The sequence below is a fragment of the Sceloporus undulatus genome, chromosome 6, assembly GCF_019175285.1.
Source record: "Sceloporus undulatus isolate JIND9_A2432 ecotype Alabama chromosome 6, SceUnd_v1.1, whole genome shotgun sequence".
In the NCBI taxonomy this organism is placed as follows: Eukaryota; Metazoa; Chordata; class Lepidosauria; order Squamata; family Phrynosomatidae; genus Sceloporus; species Sceloporus undulatus.
Genome location: NC_056527.1, coordinates 42,646,833 through 42,664,065, shown reverse-complemented (window position 1 = coordinate 42,664,065; position 17,233 = coordinate 42,646,833). Strand labels below are relative to the sequence as shown.

The window sequence follows — 17,233 nt, the reverse complement described above, 5'->3', positions numbered from 1 at the left end:
TATCCCTAGGATGGAGATATACACACACACACACACACACACACACACACACACACACACATCTGCCCCAGGCATGGATCTGAGAGTAACCACAGAAAAAGATTTTTTTAAGGAGGGAGAGAAAGAGACTTCCTCTTCGAAGAAGTTGCTTATAATTTAAATAGGAACTTTTTGTAATGGCATACGCTATACAAATAAAATTATTATTATTATTAATATTATTATTATTTAAATAGGAAGCAGGTAGGGTTTCTCTTCATCAGTTTTGGAATGCTAACGCTAAGCCTTATCATTGTACGCAATTCTGTCTTGATATGTCCAGGATGCAGAATATTCCACATTATTTTACTGCATAATATATATATCTTTTCCATATTGGTTTCTCTGTTAGAAACACTATCACTCTTTACTCCTCCATCTAAGAATCTTTCCCTTTTTATGCTCCCTCCCTCATAGCATTTGACCAGCTTCCTGTAGCCAGTCCCTGTGTAAATATACATTATTCCGCATTTTAGTTTTTTCATTCTATACATACCTTATTCCAGCTTAGCTTTAAGCAGTTGCATTTATACTTACAGCTGCGGGCTCCATCTTGAAGATGAACTGACCAGAGCTTTTGGAAACTTCACTGTATTGAAAAAAAGACGCTTATGATGTGAGGATTATTATTTTTTAAAACCCACAAATTCAGTCTGGAGCTTCCATTTGGGGGAAAAGATGAAAGGAGAATTGAAAATGACCGTATTTTCCAATTGAAAATTAATGTAAAGAAGGATGCTTCCAGTCAGCATACATGGCGGATAACAGTTTGGTTTGGGTATAAAAAACCCGACTTTAATTCTCAAGAAATAGAAAATGGCATTCCCGTTTTCATTTGACTTCAAGAGCATCCATTAATTTATTTCCTCCATAGGCCCGACATATGTATCCGTGTGCATTTTGTTTATTTTTTGCCTAGGATAGTGGTATTGAGATCTTTTTGTTAGAGGAGGGCAGAATTGGGGTGAGTGGGTAGATGGAAAGGCATGCATTTTTCTCCAGCAGCCCAAGGGTGGTAGTGGGGAGGCCTTCTTTGTTCCAGGTGGGTTTTCCATTAGCTTGTCCACCAAAAAAAAAAGTGGTTTTGTTTTTCAATAACCCTCCCACACCGATTTGACTCACAAAGCCTTGCTCAAGCCAACGCCTCTGCCTCCTCCACCTTCGCTGCCCCTTCTTCCTCATGGCTTCCCCTCCCGACATGCCTTTTACTCTTATCATCCCCAATATTTTAAGAGAAAAAAACGGGCGAGGGGAGGGACTCTAGGACCTTCAACCTCAGGAAGCCCAAAGAACCCCAAATGCCCACCGTGAGAGCAATTTAAAAAAGAATAACAATAAAATAAAGTATCTTTTTCGAATCCATTTGGGAAAAGAAATGGCATCCCCATCCTCTTTCCTTGTTTACTTGCGTTTCTTGCTCTCTCTCTCTCTCTCTGTCTCTTTTTCTTTCTAACCCCCCTTTCTTTTCTCCGCTACATTTGATACTGGGAAGAGGAAGAAGCTTTAAATGTGTTCTTAAGGGCCAGAAGCTGTCAAAGCGTTTGGCTGGGAAGATTGATCGCGCGCAGGCTGCGGCCGAGCTTTGTTTGAAGTAAAAGCAAGAAAATTAAAAGAGGGAAGGAAAAAAAAACCCCTCCATCTCCAACAGCATGTATATTTGTAAGGCATCCTCTCCCTTCGTCTTCTTCTTCTTCCCCCCTCACCCTCCTCTTTTCCTCTCAGAGTTGCATTAAATAACCATCCCCGAACCGCATTTTTATCCAACCCTGCCACTACCACCCAACCCACCCTCCACTAGCTCTTGATCCATATTGTCGGGGATTTATGTACTTCGGATTGTTTTGTTTTTTTAAGGGAGTGGGTTTTGCTTTTGTGTGTGTGTGTGTGTGTGTTTGGTCAGATTCGCTCGATCTGGAGATGTAATGGCCAGTTTATTATTTTAACAGCTAGCCAGCCTTTCTCATGATTCAGCCCCTGAGATCTTTCAAAGGCTCAAGGTAGAGGATGGACACACTGGGAAAGCACTAGGATAGATCAATAGCAAAATAGAACAGAACCATTCCTCCTTTCTTCTGCTCCCTCCTTTGGTCCTTTTAGAAAGAGTAGCCCTTCTGTCCTGTCTGGAGGGGAGAAATATCTTTGTCTTGTTTCCCTTAAACCTTCATTTCGCCTCCTCCATCTCTGTCTTCCCGCCCCCTTTACCTTTATATTTGAGACAACTGAAGACCTAGTCAGCCCCAAACCCCTGGCATTGCTGAACTAGCAAAGAGAGGAGTATTGATATTGTTATATAATAAAAGCCACTGGGCGACCTTGGGCGAGTCACACTCTCTCAGCGTCAGAGGAAGGCAGTGGCAAACCTCCTCTGAACTAACCTTGCTAAGGAAACCCTGCGATAGCTTTCCCTTACTCAAAAATGACTCGGAGGCACAACAACACCAACAAAGAGAAAAGAATATACTTCAAACAGGACCGCGGATGGCTTTTTGTTTACATTGATTTGTGCTGTTGTTGTTTTCCAGGTGAACACTGAAATGGATCTTTGGCCTATTTTACTGAGCTGGAGGGGGGAAACTCCCCCCTTTTTGTTAAAGGAAAAGATAGACTCGGGGGAAACAAAAAAATGTCAGCACATTCCAGGGTGGTTGATGTGAATGCTCTGAATTTTGCTTTGTGATTCTCTCTTCTTGCCTCCCTCTTTTTATACAGCCTGTGTTTACAGCCCCAGCGTCTAAGGGGGAATATACACTGCATGTGTGTGTGTGTCTCTGTGCGTGTTTGTTTGCATGTGTGTGTTCAGCTACATCCCTGTTTGGAGGGTCCACTTGTGTCAAGGCAACCGGAGGGGGAAGGAGAAACCCTCCCGCCGGCTCTTCCTCTTCGCCTTGCGGCTGGAGGAATTCCTTCGACACAATGGCCGGACTCAGGGGCCGAGGGCCAATTGTTCGGCCCTACTGTACCCTCCACCGCAAGGCGGGGATTGGAAGCAGGGGGAGTGTGGGGAAGAGATCAGGGAGATGCCAAGGGGAGTGGGAAAGGGAGCCCTACTTTGCTGGGATGGTTTTCCTTTTTGCAGATTTGTTTAAAAACATCCCTGCACAGGATGGGGGTGTTGAAAAGGGGGGAGGAAACAATTCTTTTTTTAAAAAATATATTTTTATTTCTTTTAATTTAATTGTTGATTATTATTTTTAAAATTTGCATGGTTTTAAGTAAAGGAGGGGGGCATCTCTCTCTGTATCTCTCTCTCTCTTTCTCTGTGTGTCTCTCCCTGTTGGGCATCTGTCTCCCAGCTGGGGGAGAAAAAAAAACTTCTGGAGGTGGGTGAGACGCGGTGTCAAAACTTTTTGCGGAGGAGCGGAATGGATGACTTTTGTGAAGGGCTCCTGGCGTCGTCGGCTCGGAGGTGCGGCCGTGATTTGTGAGGTGCGGAGGGCCGGCTCCTGACACTCCCAAAGCAGAGAGGGAGAGAAATGGCTCCGGGAGGGGAGGGGGAAAGCCAGAAGGAAGCCCCCAGGACCAGGCAGGCGGAGGAACCCAGCCAAGGCCGGCAAAAGCAGCAGCATCATCATCAGCAGAAGAAGCAGCAGCAGCAGTCTCCGCCGCCAGAAGCAGGCAGGCACAAAAAAACTACACATACACACACACTTATATATACACCTCGGTATCAGTAGAGATTAGGAGGCAAAAGGGGACAGGGCGAGGGCGGGCGGGCAGAGATAGCCATCCCCCCCTTTTTAAGGGAAAAAAAGTGTAAATAATGCCTTTCTGGCCCCCAATGAGGCGTTCCTTCCCGACTTTTTTGGATCAATCAAACAGACAGTGGCTTCTTTTGATTAAAGCCCAAATTGTCATTGGGCAGAGGCAATCATGTGACAGCCAATTCGGTCCAATTTCAACCTTGTCTCCATGAATTCAATAGTTTAATAGTAGCACGGTCCCCATACGGCTGTAATCAGTGAATTAGAAAAAAAACACCCCACCAGCGATCTTCTATGATATTTTTTCCCTTCCTTTTCTCCCTCTCTCCCTCTTTTCTCTCCCTCTCTCCCTCTCTCGCTTTTCACCCCCCTCCCTCTTTTCTCCCCTCTCTCCCTGGGCCTTGCTCCCCCCTCCCCCTCCCAGAAGCGCTAAATAAGAGGGAACTTTTTCTCCAAGGGGGCTGCGAGTTGAAGGCCATGAATTTCGAATTTGAGCGAGAGATTGGTTTTATCAATAGTCAGCCATCGCTCGCTGAGTGCCTGACATCTTTTCCCCCTGTCGGTGATACATTTCAAAGTTCATCAATCAAGAACTCGACGCTTTCACACTCGACACTGATTCCTCCTCCTTTTGAGCAGACCATCCCCAGCCTCAACCCAGGCAGCCACCCTCGCCACCAACACCACCAACACAGCAACGGCAGCCGCCCCAAGCACAGCCCCAATGGCAGCGGCGGGAGCCCTCTGCCAGCCGGCGTCCTCCAGCCTCCGGAGTACCCCTGGATGAAGGAGAAAAAAGCCTCCAAGAAAACCTCCCTGCCGCCGGCTTCGGCCTCCGCCCCGGGACCAGCTTGCCTGAGCCACAAAGGTCAGTTGAAAGACTTTGCTGCACCCTTCAGCCTTTGGGGAGTGGGTCAGCCATATACAGATAGGCTAGATTAGATTAGATTAGACAAAACAGATAGATTAGATAAGAAAGATAGATAGATAGACCCCCCCCCTTTCTCCACCACCACCATCACACTTGGACCCTTGCCTCCCTGACTTGATAAATTGGGGTATTTGTTGAAGGAACCCAAGTGAGGGAAAACTACTGAGATCCACAGGCGGATTCTTCAGAAACCAACACCTCCCCCCCCGCAATTCTCGCCCCACCGACTACCATCCCCAAGCAAAGTTTTCTTCTCTCTCTATTTCTCTCTCTCTCACACTCACTCTCTCTTTTTTTGCCCCCCACTCCACCCCCGTTTTTCCTAACTTGTTTAGCGCCGGATGATTTATTTGAGTTGGAGGTGACCTCCTCTTGTTTCGCTGTCCTAGAGTTGGGGGCTCTTTGACAGTAATGAAGAGTGATAGATTGCTTTTGCTCAGCTAAGCAGCTGATGCATTAATTATAAATTGTGGTATGGCTAATATCAAAGTTTTGCTCTGGGTATGGGCAGAGGTTTTTTGGGGGGTGGGTGGGGAGATGGAAGCGAATCAGTGCCTGGAGCTCACAGGGGAGAAGGGGAAAAAAAACACCAAGAGGTGGGGGGTGATCGAAGAGGAAGGACGACCAGGAGTGTGCAACACAATGGATTTACTGCATTCAAGAGGCGGCCATTTTGTTGCGGTTGTGGGTTGTTGTTTTGGGGTTGTTTTTTTGCTTTTTTTTTTTTTACAGAGAAGGAAGGAGAGACATTTCTCACCAAGGCTTGGCTGTTCAAAATCTCAGGCTTTAAGAAGCATTGTGTCCTCTCCTTTCCTTTTCCTCCTCCTCCTCCTCCTCTTTCTCTGGTGACCTCTTTGATACCATTCTTCTCTCCTCGTTCCTCTCCCCACAGAATCTCTGGAGATCTCCGAAAATGGGACCGGGGGCTCGAGGCGGTTGAGGACAGCTTACACCAACACGCAGCTGCTGGAGCTGGAGAAGGAGTTCCACTTCAACAAGTACCTCTGCCGACCCAGGAGGGTTGAGATCGCCGCTCTCTTGGACCTGACGGAGAGGCAAGTCAAAGTCTGGTTTCAGAACCGACGGATGAAGCACAAGAGGCAGACCCAGTGCAAGGAGAACCAGAACAGCGAAGGGAAATTCAAAGGCGGCTTAGAGGACTCGGAGAAAGCCGAGGAGGACGAGGAGGAGGAGGAGGAAGAGGAGGAGGAGGAGAAGTCCCTCTTCGAGCAAGCCCTCAACAATGTCTCGGGTGCCCTTGCAGAGAGGGAAGGCTACCCTTTCCAGCAGAGTGCCCTCACGCAGCCCCAGGTCCACAATGGAGAGCCCCCCACTTTCCCAGTGTCCCCTTTGGCCAGCAATGAGAAAAATCTGAAACATTTCCAGCACCAGTCACCCACTGTTCCCAACTGCCTCTCAACAATGGCCCAGAACTGTGCCGCTGGCCTCAACAATGACAGTCCGGAGGCCCTGGAGGTCCCTTCTTTGCAGGACTTCAGCGTTTTCTCCGCAGATTCCTGCCTACAGCTCTCCGATGCCGTCTCCCCCAGTTTGCCAGGCTCCCTCGACAGTCCTGTAGATATCTCGGCTGACAGCTTTGACTTTTTTACAGATACACTCACCACAATTGACTTGCAGCATCTGAATTACTGAAAAAATAACAGACCTTCATTCGCCAGGGGTTATGCTTTCTGATCCTTTTTCCCCCTGTCCCCCACCTTTCTCCCCCACTTTTAGTCTCTCTGGACAATCCCCAACACACAAACATACACAGAGATCTTTGCTTTTGGGCCTTTTCCTTTCCTGGTCGGTATTTTCCCCTGTTTATTCTTCCTATCCCGATGTGTTGGAGATCCGTTTTGCAGTTTTTCCTTCCCTTTATGCCATCCTTAGTTGTGTTCGGTTTAACCTAGCCACATTCTAGGTCCTTCTACGAAAGCAATATATAAGGCCTGTGAGAAAGTGATCATATCGAATTGTATCTTCACTTTCTTTTTATTTTTGTATTACATTAGGATGCGTTGTCATAAGTATTTTTGGTAGAATAAATTCTTGTTTGCTACAAGCACCTTTCTTATCTCTTTCTCTTTCTCTTTCTCTCCCTCTCCCTTAATGCATAAAACCACAGGGAGGAATTTAGCCCTCCCTTCCCCTTAGTCTGAAATAAAACCAGACCTTTTGGTCACAGTCCTCTGTCCTTTTTCGTTAGAAATATATTTATTGCAGGGAAGCCAGCTTTAAATAATTTATTTCCAAACTTTTCCAAGACAACAACAACAACAATAATAATAAAAGAGACGGGATTAAAATGCTTCCGAACATATATATATTCCCATTTAATTTATCTAACACATTAGAATCAAAAAGTTGGAAGCACATTAAGACATTTCTATATTTAATTTTCTATTAAATATATATAATTTAATTTTTGTACAGTTTGTCTAATATATCATTAGAGGCAGAATATACCACGGTCCAAGAGGAAACAGGGGCTACTTTGCTGTTATTGAAAGCGTTTAGCTGTTCCTTTCCCAAACAATCGCCTTGAAGAAACAGTCCTTGAGTACCAGCAAAGGCTTTCTTTTGGTAGATTTCCCAGGGGTTCAAAGATCCCAACAAAACAACCCTAAAAAAGAAAGAGGAAATTAGACAAGTTTTATTTTATTTTATTTAAAAAAACAAAGCCTAAGTTTTTTATTTGTTCAATTTATGCGAAGTATAGGTTTGAATTCTGAAATTTCGGCCGGGTTTAGGGAACAAAAGCAGTTGATGGCTGTGGCTGAGTCAAAGGCCAGCAATGTGTAAACTAAGTGTAAATCGGGTTAACAAGTGTATGCTTCAAAAATCACTACTAAACCACAGTTGAAAAGCCCTTACCTCGAAGGGCAGCTAACCAGTGGCGAATGTGTGGTTGGGTTCTCTAATCCGATTTAAATCCAGATCCTTAGCACAGTCCAAGGTGTGCCTTGTGTGAATGGCCTGCAGCCTCTCAGAGGACGATAGCGGAAAGCTGAGTGTAGGTCTGTTTTTGTGTGAATCCTCTCTACCTAGAATCGGGCCCACAGAGATCTCCCCAGACCTGGGTCCTTCCCCCGACCTTTGCAGGCACCTGATTTCTCATGCATGCGAGCCGAGGGTGTTTATTTTCGGTGGTAAGTTGGCTTCCCCCCCTTTGGCAACTCCTAGAAAGCCGGGTGGCGCAGAGCTGTGCGCGGGGGAATATATTGCTGGAAGGACTGGATGCAATTCTTCCTAAACTCATAAATCAAGCGCTTTCTGTGAATGAGAATGTCATCAAAGAGATCAATTGCAGGAACACATGCACAAATAAAAATCTCCTTACGTATTTGCTCGGCCTGGGGATCCCCGTCTGAAACCATTAAGCGAGGAGGCGGTTAGTCATAATTCATTTTTATTGCGCTGTTACAACAACAGCTTGGCTAGGCTTCAGGTGCGGAAGGGAATCCCTCGATTTGTTGGTGTGTGTTTCTTTCCCCCCATCACTCCCTCCCCGTTTTGCTATCCTTTTTCGAGATCGAGCCCACTTTTTAATGCCCTTCTGGGGAGGGGGACGTTTCACATGATATAGATAAAGCAGAATTTCTGTTCTTTGGGTGTGAAGGGAGAGAATGGACTCTGGTTGAAAGAACAAAAGGATTTTTTCTCCATACAGGTCCCACGCCTAAAATAGATTTCCCCTCCTTTATTCCTATGATCTCAAGAGATATTGATTCCCTATTCCCCCCCCCTCATTTGAAAACATGAAATCCTAACACTATACCCCCTTCCTATTGAGAGATCTGGGGAAGCAGAGGAGGACGCAAAGTCCACCCAATGGTTTGCCCACGTTTAGAACAAGGCGAACCGATGCAACAAAGGCTGGTGTGGGGAGAGGAATGGAGGGGGGACGAGCCCCACAGGCCTCTGGAGCTTCTGTGGGTCTGGAAAAGCCGACTTCGGAGGAAAACTTTGCTTGCTCCGCCATGTCTCCTCCATTCTCCTTCCACTCCCTCCTCCACATCTCGATTTGCCCCCTTTTGCATTGTGGGGAGCGAAGGGGATTGTGTTGGCCTCGGAATGCAAAGCGCTGGGCCGCAGACAGTCTAACAAAAGGGAAAGATTTCTCTGGAACAATGGCGGAGGAACTGGGGGGAAAGTGTTGAAGAGGGCAGCCCACCGCAGGCCTAGCGGGAGAGAGAAGGTTTTGCAGGAGCAGATAGATAAAGAAAGGGGGAGAGAGAGAAAGGATAAGAAGATGGAGGTAGACTGGCCTCTTTTTGGTTTTGTCCCAGACAGAGTTGTTGTTGTTGTGCTGTGCCTTCAAGTCGTTCAGACTTATGGTGACCCTAAGGTGGTGAACCTATCATGGGGTTTTCTTGGTAAGCTTCTTCAGAGGGGGGTTGCTATTGCGTTTCCCTGAGGCTGAGAGAGTGTGGCTTGACCAAGGTGGATTTCCATGGCCCAGCCAGGATTTGAACCTTGGTTTCTGGGCTGAGAGAGTATGGCTTGACCAAGGTGGATTTCCATGGCCTAGCCAGGATTTGAACCTTGGTTTCTGGGCTGAGAGAGTATGGCTTGAACAAGATGGATTTCCATGGCTGAGCCAGGATTTGAGGCCTGGTCTCCAGAGTCCTAGTCCAACATTCAGCCCACTATGCCACACTGGCTCTCCCCAGCCAGAGTAAGCCCACTGAATCAACTGTTGAAGAGTTAGTAAAGTCCATTGTACCAATGGGTTTTTTTTTAGTCAAGACTAACAGCAGACTTTAGGTCACAGGATGTTAATGATGCAGATGAGATGAACCCTTTTATGGTTTCCATAAGCAACTAGGCCCACTTTGAGGGAGACTCTGTAGAATTATTTTCAAGCAAAATCCAACCATCTATTTTACATCAAAGACTTCTCTCCCTGCCTCTGCACGAAATAATGTTGTTGTGATAATGTTGTTGTGTGCCTTCAAGTCCTTTCAGACTTAAGGCAAACCTATCATGAGGGTTTCTGGGCAATATTTGTTCAGAGGAGGTCGCAGGAAATAATACCTCATCCTGAATCCAGGGAGCTCTGGTTGTGAGCTCCATGAAGATCAGTGTAATTCATTTCCATGTACTCTTTATGAGGCTCTTGCATGGCTGAGGAAGGAGGTAGGGACCATGGGAACCAAGGAGGCCATTGGGAAATGGGACACTGTATGTCTTCTGCCTGAGTAAAAAAGGACCATGCAGACACTTGTTCTTTCTCTTTTTCTTCTGAGAACTAAATCTGAGGATTGGGTGCAGGGACCTTCAGTCAATGTGAAGTATTTTTTTAAAAGTCCCATTGGCTATCAAATAAATTCCAGGAAATGTTATTCTCCAGTAAAGACTGCATGGCTCACAGTCAGATCCAATGTATATTTTCTGCTTGGTTATCAGCAGTGACTGGGCCTTGGATTATTTGGCATCCATATAGGGATCCAAACACTGAAACCAATTCAGTAAACAGCCTGATCTGGATAGGTAGCTTGGAGAACAAGGAGATCGTATGCGCAGGCGCGGGTGTTTTGCAGACATGGAAGGGAGTACGCAGGCGCAGGCCCCAGCTGACACCCAAACAACAAACCCAGTTAATCTGGTCTGCTTCCTTAACACCCTGTGACCCAAAGTCTGCTGTTAGTCTTGACTAAAGTGACTCCATTGATGCAATGGACTTTACAACAAGGTTAACTTGCTGTCTGGGTGAATTTCAACTTTGTCCTAAAAAGCTTTGTTAGATTTTATTGTTGGGGGCCTTCAAATAATTTCTGATTTATGGGTACCCTAAGGTCCTAAATCACGGGAGCTTTCTTGGCAGAATTTGTTCAGAAGGGGGTTGCCCTTGACTTCATCTGAGGCTGAGATAGTGTGACTTGACCAAGGTCAACCCAATGGGTTTCCATGGCTGAGCAGGGATCCAAACCCTGGTCTCCTGAGTCAAACCACTGCACCCTACCGTCTCTAAGTGTTGGCTATTTCCGTCTCTCTCCAGGGAAAGTTCCCCTCCCTTCTTGGTTTCCTTTCTGTGCTATGCCCTATCCCTTTGACTTTTCTGCGCAGATTTAACCCACGAGGGGTTAATGCCACGCTCTCTCCTCCCACAAAATGCCTCGGTATGCCATACCCCCCCCCCCCCAAAAAACTGTATAAACAGTAGGCCCATGGTTTCCCTTGGAGCCCTTTGGTAATCCATACAAAATCCTGGGCCTTAGTCTTCCCTGGTCTCAAAGAGTGAAATGGAGGATTCTTACGAGGGCTGTATCCACACTAGAGGAATAACCCGGTTTAGCACCGCTTTAACTGTCCTGGCTCAAGGCTATGGAATTCTGGGAGTTGGAGTTTGTTGTGGGGCCCAGCTCCCAGAATTCCATAGCCTTGAGCCAGGACAGTTAAAACGGTGCCAAACTGGGTTATTCCTCCAGTGTGGATGCAGCCCTGCTCCAAGCCCCAGCCATTTGCTTTCTGGGCTTGTTTCCGTCCATATTTTCCCAAGGAAGGAAAACAGCAGCCGAATGACCAAAGAAAGGGTGCCCCCTCCTAACTCTCTCGCTCAGCCTCTTGTCGTCCAATATGGCTATTTTCACTAAGAACATCCCCACTAGCTTTCAAAGAGTGTGTACTACATACACTCTATGTATTTTTATTGCTGTAACCCGCCCGGATTCCTTGTGACTGGGCGGAGCTATAAATAGATTATGATTATGATTATGATTATGAAATACATATATACTTTTTGTGGTTTTTCCCGAAAACTATGGATATGGATGCCGGCCATGAAAGCCTTCACTTTACATACATATATACTCTTTGTGTCCGGCATACTCTTACGTAAATAGTGTGTGTGTGTGTATGTATACACGCGCACACACACTCTCAAAGAAGGTGGTGGATGGGGAGGCCTTAGAGGTAGGCAAAGGTTAGAGGGAGAAGAAAGGAGGGAGGGAGGGAAGGAGGAGGAAGGAAGGAAAGACTGAGAGAAAGCCGGGGAGGAGGAGAGAAAGGGAGAGTTCGCACAGGCGCGCTGAGGAGGTGGGGGGGGGGGGTGGAGAGGCGAGTCAGAGACAGGCAGCTGCCTTAGCAACCTTTGTAGGCTCTTCCTCCGGGGAGCCTTGTCACCCAACGCCCACCGAGAGGTCCGGAAGCCCGGGACCCAAATGTCCAGGGCCCCCCTGGGCTGCAAACTCTCCCACTGCCCTGCCATCCCCGTGGTTTTCCCGCCCCGCATTTACAGGGCCCACTCTGCCCCGCAGCATCAGAAGCGTGGCTACAACAATGGCGTTGCTGGGCAGAGGGCTTCCTTCCCATGCAAATCATGCCCACCGCGAGGAGGAGGAGGAGGAGGCCGGACTAAGCTCCCTTTAACTCTTGCAGGCTCGCCCCCCTCAGCCACCGGCCTCTTCTTCTCAGGAGCCCTGAAGCTGGGTAGCCACCTGAGCCGCTTGGTAGCCCCCGCAACCGACGCTCCCGCTCTCTTGCCCTCCGCAGGCACCCAATCTCTGCCCCTCAACCCCCCTTGCTTTCCCCCCCCCCCCCCCGGTCCTGATCTCCCCTTCCCACACATCAGGATCTCAAGTAGGTTTGCTCCTGGAAGGAAGGCAGCTGAAGGAAAAACCCAAAGGCGCTCCTTAGGCTTTTTCCCAGCAAGGGCTTTGGAGGAGGGCCCTGGGAAGGAGGCGACAATGGGCCCCGGCCCCTCCTGGAGGAGGCTTTCCATGGCTTACCTGCCAGGCTGGGCTCTTCTTCCGTCCATCCTTTCTTGCCTCCTTCTGCGGCGCTGGTCTTTCAGGCTGAGCGCCTGGGCGCACACTGCCTGCCTGGCGGGGCTCTCCAGCCACCCCAAGGCATTGGCTGGGGATGGGCGAGGGAAGGAGGGAGGGAAGGAGGGAGGGAGGGGTGTCGTCGGTGGGGCTGCGCGTCACCTTGATGGAGGAGCGCTCGGAATTTAAATGCCGCCGCCCGGGTGATCCATCACTAGGAAGGAGCCGGGCAACGCTGGCAGGGGGAGGCTGCCCATTGGCCGCCCGCCCTCACGTGGCCCCCGCCCGACTGTACATTCATATCATTTCTCCTCCTGGGCCCCCATGGAGGGAGTGGGAAAGTTGGCACCGTCACCCAGGACTCGGAAGAGCCGGTCAACCGGGTGATAGATGGACACGGCGGCCAGGATGAGCGCCTTCCTCGACTATCCGCCCCTGATCAGCGGAGACTCCGCCACTTGCTCCTCCCGTGCCTACCAGCCCCACCACCACCACCACCACCACCATCACCACCCAGAGCATGGCATCACGGCCAGCACCAGCTTCCAATCCTGCGCGGTCAGGGCCAACAGCTGCAGCGGGGAAGACCGCTTCCTGGTGGGCCGGGGGGTCCCGATAAGCCCCCACCACCCCCACCACCAGACTGGGGCCGCCTACCAGCCTCACCCCCCTCTGGGGATGCCCTACTCGCACCCCAGCTGTGGGCCGGACTATGGGGCTCAGAACTTCGGCGCCGCCGGGGGCTACGGGCCCCACTACCCGCTCAGCCAAGAGGCCGAGATGAATGGGGGCTACCCCCAATGCGCCCCCGGCCTCTACTCCGGAAACGCCTCCTCCTCCTCCATGGTCCAGCACCCGCAGGGCTACGCCGGGGCCACGGTGAGCTCTTCGGCCTCCTACATCCACCCTCCTTACGGCGAAGACCAGCAGAGCTTGGCCCTCACCGGTTACAGCCACCCCTTGTCTCCTCTCCACCCCAACCACCAGGAACCCTGTGGCTCCCCATCGTCGGAGACCTCTCCTCCGGCCCAGACTTTCGACTGGATGAAAGTGAAGAGGAACCCCCCCAAAACAGGTGAGCCACCTGCCCCGATCTGTCACGCTGGAAGCGAAACTTTCCTCGTTCTCCTGCTCAGAAGAAGATCTACATCCAGCTCAACTGGCTTGACCCTGATATCCTGAAACTGGCCTTAAAGAAACTGTTTCTAGGGCGGGGACAGGTCCTGATTTGGGGATCCCATTGAAATGCGCAACTCTGGGGTGTGTGTGTGTGTGTGTGTGTGTGTGTATTTGTCCCCTTGGGGCCCTGACATCTATCACTCCCCAGATCCCCTCTCATCTGAAGAAGTTTCTTTGGGCAGGATAGGTTCTCAGCTTAGGAAGGAGCCTTCAGGAGTGGGACTTACAAGGGCCTCCTTGGAAACAAACAGGTTCAGGGCTGGCCTAGAAGGTTCTTTTTAGGGCTGCATCCATACTGGAGAAATAACCGGGTTTGGCACCGCTTTAACTGCCCTGGCTCAAGGCTATGGAATTCTGGGAGTTGAAGTTTGTTGTGGGCCCAGAGCGGAGCAGCAGCCTTGCTCTGGGCCCCACATCAAACTCCAACTCCCAGAATTCCATAACCTTGAGCCAGAAAAGAGTTAAAGAGGTGCCAAGCCGGGTTATTTCTCCGGTGTGGATGCAGCCTGGGTCTCCTTTGCTTTACCTGAGCGTGGCTCTCTGTTAATAATACCTGTCACCTATATGTACTTCGTGGCATCCACCTTCTCTGCTTGTGTTTTCCACTCTCCCTCTGTGGGCTGCTGTGTTGTTGTTATTCTCCTCGTTGTTGTTCTTTTCCCAGGGAAAGCAGGCGAGTACGGCTACGTAGGCCAGCCCAACACGGTGCGCACCAACTTCACCACCAAGCAGCTGACCGAACTGGAGAAAGAGTTCCACTTCAACAAATACTTAACCCGGGCCCGGCGGGTGGAGATCGCGGCCTCCTTGCAGCTGAACGAGACCCAGGTCAAGATCTGGTTCCAGAACCGGAGGATGAAACAGAAAAAGAGGGAGAAAGAGGGCTTGCTGCCCATCTCGCCTGCCACCCCGACAGGGAGCGAGGAAAAAACGGAGGAGTCCTCGGAAAAATCCAGCCCATCCCCTTGCACCCCTTCCCCAGCCTCCTCTACCTCAGACACTCTGGCTACCTCCAATTGAACTAAGCACCCTCCACTCCCCGATCCCCTAAGGCACAATCGAAGGGTCATTTTTATATTGTGTTTGAACTGTTTCTTTAAAAAATCTACCTAGTATTTCCCCACAACTCATCCCTAGTTTGGTCCCAGGTAGCTTCTGTCCCGACTGGCCCTAAGCTGGTATTGGGGAGAAGCAAGCCCCGCTCCTGATCCTGAACCTCTTCAATCTGGAAGGAAGTCTACTTGATTTTTAAAGGACCTGCCTTCCAAATTCGAGCAAAATTTAGCTTCTTCTAAAAGCCAAGGAAAGCGATGGGGTGGGGTTTAGTTATGGTTGGTCTGTAGACCAAGAATTTTGGATTGCAGCGCTAACAGGTTCCAAGGTGGTACCCACAGTCCCCCTGATTCAGCCTAACTCTTCCTCCCTCGGTTCTAAAGGCGAGGTTTTGTTTATCCGTTTTCCTCTATTGACCCTGTCTGGGAACAATCATAGACTCGAATTGCCAAGGACAGTCTTTGCAGTAGCGAAGACCCAGAAGACACCCAAATAAATGTCCTCCCGAAGAGATAGATGCACTATTCAAAAGCGTTTACACGAGTTCTAAGACTTTCCTCCTTTTAATTTAAACGTCTCCGTTTGTTTTTGTGTGTATGTGTGTATGCGTTTGTGGGTTGTAAATATTTTGTCCAAGAGATTTATCTTTTTACGGATTTTCTAGAGATGTTTAGATAATGAGCTTAAACAGGGTGGTTGCATTCTCACAACTTTTGCTTCGGCTTTTATAAATGAAAAGTGAGGATGTCGCTAATGCGAAACGTGTTCAACTCAATCAGATACCTCAAAAAAATAATAATCACGGACTGGTGGACTTTTCTTTAAGAGAGTGGTTAGAAAAGGACGTCGAAATTGCACTAGGTTTTGTTTGATAAATCAACCTGGCTTGTGAGCATCTGTCTTTCCCCTCTTAACCTTTCCTTTCCCAAAATATGTGTTGGGTTATTCCCAACCTAATATTATCACCAAGAGGTGTGGGGGGGGTTTTTTTTGGGGGGGGGGGGAAGGAGTGGGAGACGGAAAAAACATGCCCCCTTTCTTCTACCTGCACCCGGCCTTAGACTTGAAGTCTTTTCAGCCCAAAACTCCGGAATGTGATGGATGGCCAAATGAATGTATATTTTATGTGATTCGTGTCTGGAACTTTGCATGATGCACAGAGCTTTGATGTACTAAGTTAACTTAACACTGAGTTCTATCAGTTGTCATTTGTGATGGAGTACTACTTTCTGGTTCTTTCTGTACAATCATTGGAGGTTCTGGGATTCCGTGGGGAGAGGGGTGGGAGCGGATGGAATCCAGAGCAGAATTTTACGGGTCCTACAAATCTCTGTAATAAATAATACTCATATCTCAGGTGTTTCTTGGAGTTGAATCTATGTTGGAAAGGAGAAGTCGGTGCTGGAGGTCACCTCCTCCAAGTGGTTTCGTTTTGTTCCAGGAGTTTCCCCAGAGACTCCCCAAAGAGTTTTGCCCCCAGAGAGAGAGATTTCTGTGTGTCTTCTGATGCCAGAAGGCCTCACGAAGCAAGATGAGTACATGCCAGAGTGATGCTGGTGTTTATCTTTCGTGGTTAGAGAAAGAGGGCGAAGGGATCAGCGCTATTTTTGAACCCATCTTTGCGGGAACTTCCTGGGTCAAGTGCTCACCTTTTCACCCCGTCCTAAATGTTGACCTACGTGTAAACAGAAGCCTCTTCAAAAGCAGGAGCGGTGTCCGCTGGTCTTGCCTCACATCACCAGCCACCAGTTAAGAGAGTCACATTTCATTATCCCTGGGTATAAAGCTGTCCAGCAAACCCAGCTTCATCCCCTCTCTTATAAATCGCCAGTGACATCTTCAAGGTACAGAGCACCATAAAAGTTGAGAGGAAGAAAGAAGAAGGGGAAGCCAGGGAGGGAGAGGAAGGGATCCAATGTGAAGAAGTGTTCCTAGCCCAGGTGTGCAACCCGACGTGTCCCTGCAACCCGCAACACATTTCCCCACACTTCGGGGAAACATGTTCAAGCAGGTAGATGTTTGTTTGGGACTTCCTGCCAAGGGAGTCTTGCATACCAGGGAACACTGAGAACTGAAATGGAGAAATGTGGCCGAATCATCTCACTTTCCCTGCACTTTTTCCTTAAAAAACAACCACCCTCAAACTGTTCCTTGGCTTTCATTTGAAGTGGTAAATTTGTGGGTCACATCTACACACAATATCCATGCTCTTGGCGGCCTGAGCTGCAATCCAAACACTGAAGGTGATCCTCCACATTTCACCTCCCCCCCATTTACCCGTAAATAGTTATATTGTTGTTGTGGTGGTTTTTGATGTTGTTGCTGTGTGCCTTCAAGTGGTTTCTTATTTATGGGGACCCTATCATGGGGTTTTCTTGGCAAGATTTGCCATTGCCTTCCCCTGAGGCTGAGAGAGTGTGACTTTCCCAAAGCAGAGATGGGAATCTCCAGAGTCATAGTCTAACACTCAGACCACTACTCCACTCTGGCTCTTAAAAAGATGATAGATAGATAGATAGATAGATAGATAGATAGATAGATAGATAGATAGATAGATGTTT

General features: G+C 48.6%; 2 protein-coding genes and 1 long non-coding RNA gene across 3 annotated transcripts; 2 read left to right on the top strand and 1 right to left on the bottom strand.

Moving 5' to 3' along the window:
- Nucleotides 1-2,712: 2,712 nt before the first annotated feature.
- Nucleotides 2,713-6,736, top strand: HOXA2 (homeobox A2). The gene is made up of 2 exons (XM_042471168.1): nt 2,713-4,608; nt 5,564-6,736. The coding sequence occupies exons 1-2, from the start codon at nt 4,035-4,037 to the stop codon at nt 6,322-6,324; spliced, it is 1,335 nt and encodes a 444-aa protein (XP_042327102.1). The 5' UTR covers nt 2,713-4,034; the 3' UTR covers nt 6,325-6,736.
- Nucleotides 6,737-6,974: 238 nt separating this feature from the next.
- Nucleotides 6,975-12,655, bottom strand: LOC121932519. The gene is made up of 2 exons (XR_006104367.1): nt 12,405-12,655; nt 6,975-7,297 (listed from the first exon to the last, which is right to left on the bottom strand). It is a non-coding gene; the product is annotated as an uncharacterized LOC121932519 (long non-coding RNA).
- Nucleotides 12,656-12,674: 19 nt separating this feature from the next.
- Nucleotides 12,675-15,999, top strand: HOXA1 (homeobox A1). Its single transcript, XM_042471176.1, has 2 exons — nt 12,675-13,515; nt 14,284-15,999. The coding sequence occupies exons 1-2, from the start codon at nt 12,831-12,833 to the stop codon at nt 14,637-14,639; spliced, it is 1,041 nt and encodes a 346-aa protein (XP_042327110.1). The 5' UTR covers nt 12,675-12,830; the 3' UTR covers nt 14,640-15,999.
- The last annotated feature ends 1,234 nt before the right edge of the window (nt 16,000-17,233 follow it).

Coding starts and splice junctions, on each gene's coding strand:
- HOXA2 (XM_042471168.1), top strand. CDS start 4,035: ATGATATTTTTTCCCTTCCTTTTCTCCCTCTCTCCCTCTTTTCTCTCC. Junction 4,609..5,563: donor AGCTTGCCTGAGCCACAAAG/GTCAGTTGAAAG, acceptor CTCTCCCCACAG/AATCTCTGGAGATCTCCGAA.
- HOXA1 (XM_042471176.1), top strand. CDS start 12,831: ATGGACACGGCGGCCAGGATGAGCGCCTTCCTCGACTATCCGCCCCTG. Junction 13,516..14,283: donor GAGGAACCCCCCCAAAACAG/GTGAGCCACCTG, acceptor TTCTTTTCCCAG/GGAAAGCAGGCGAGTACGGC.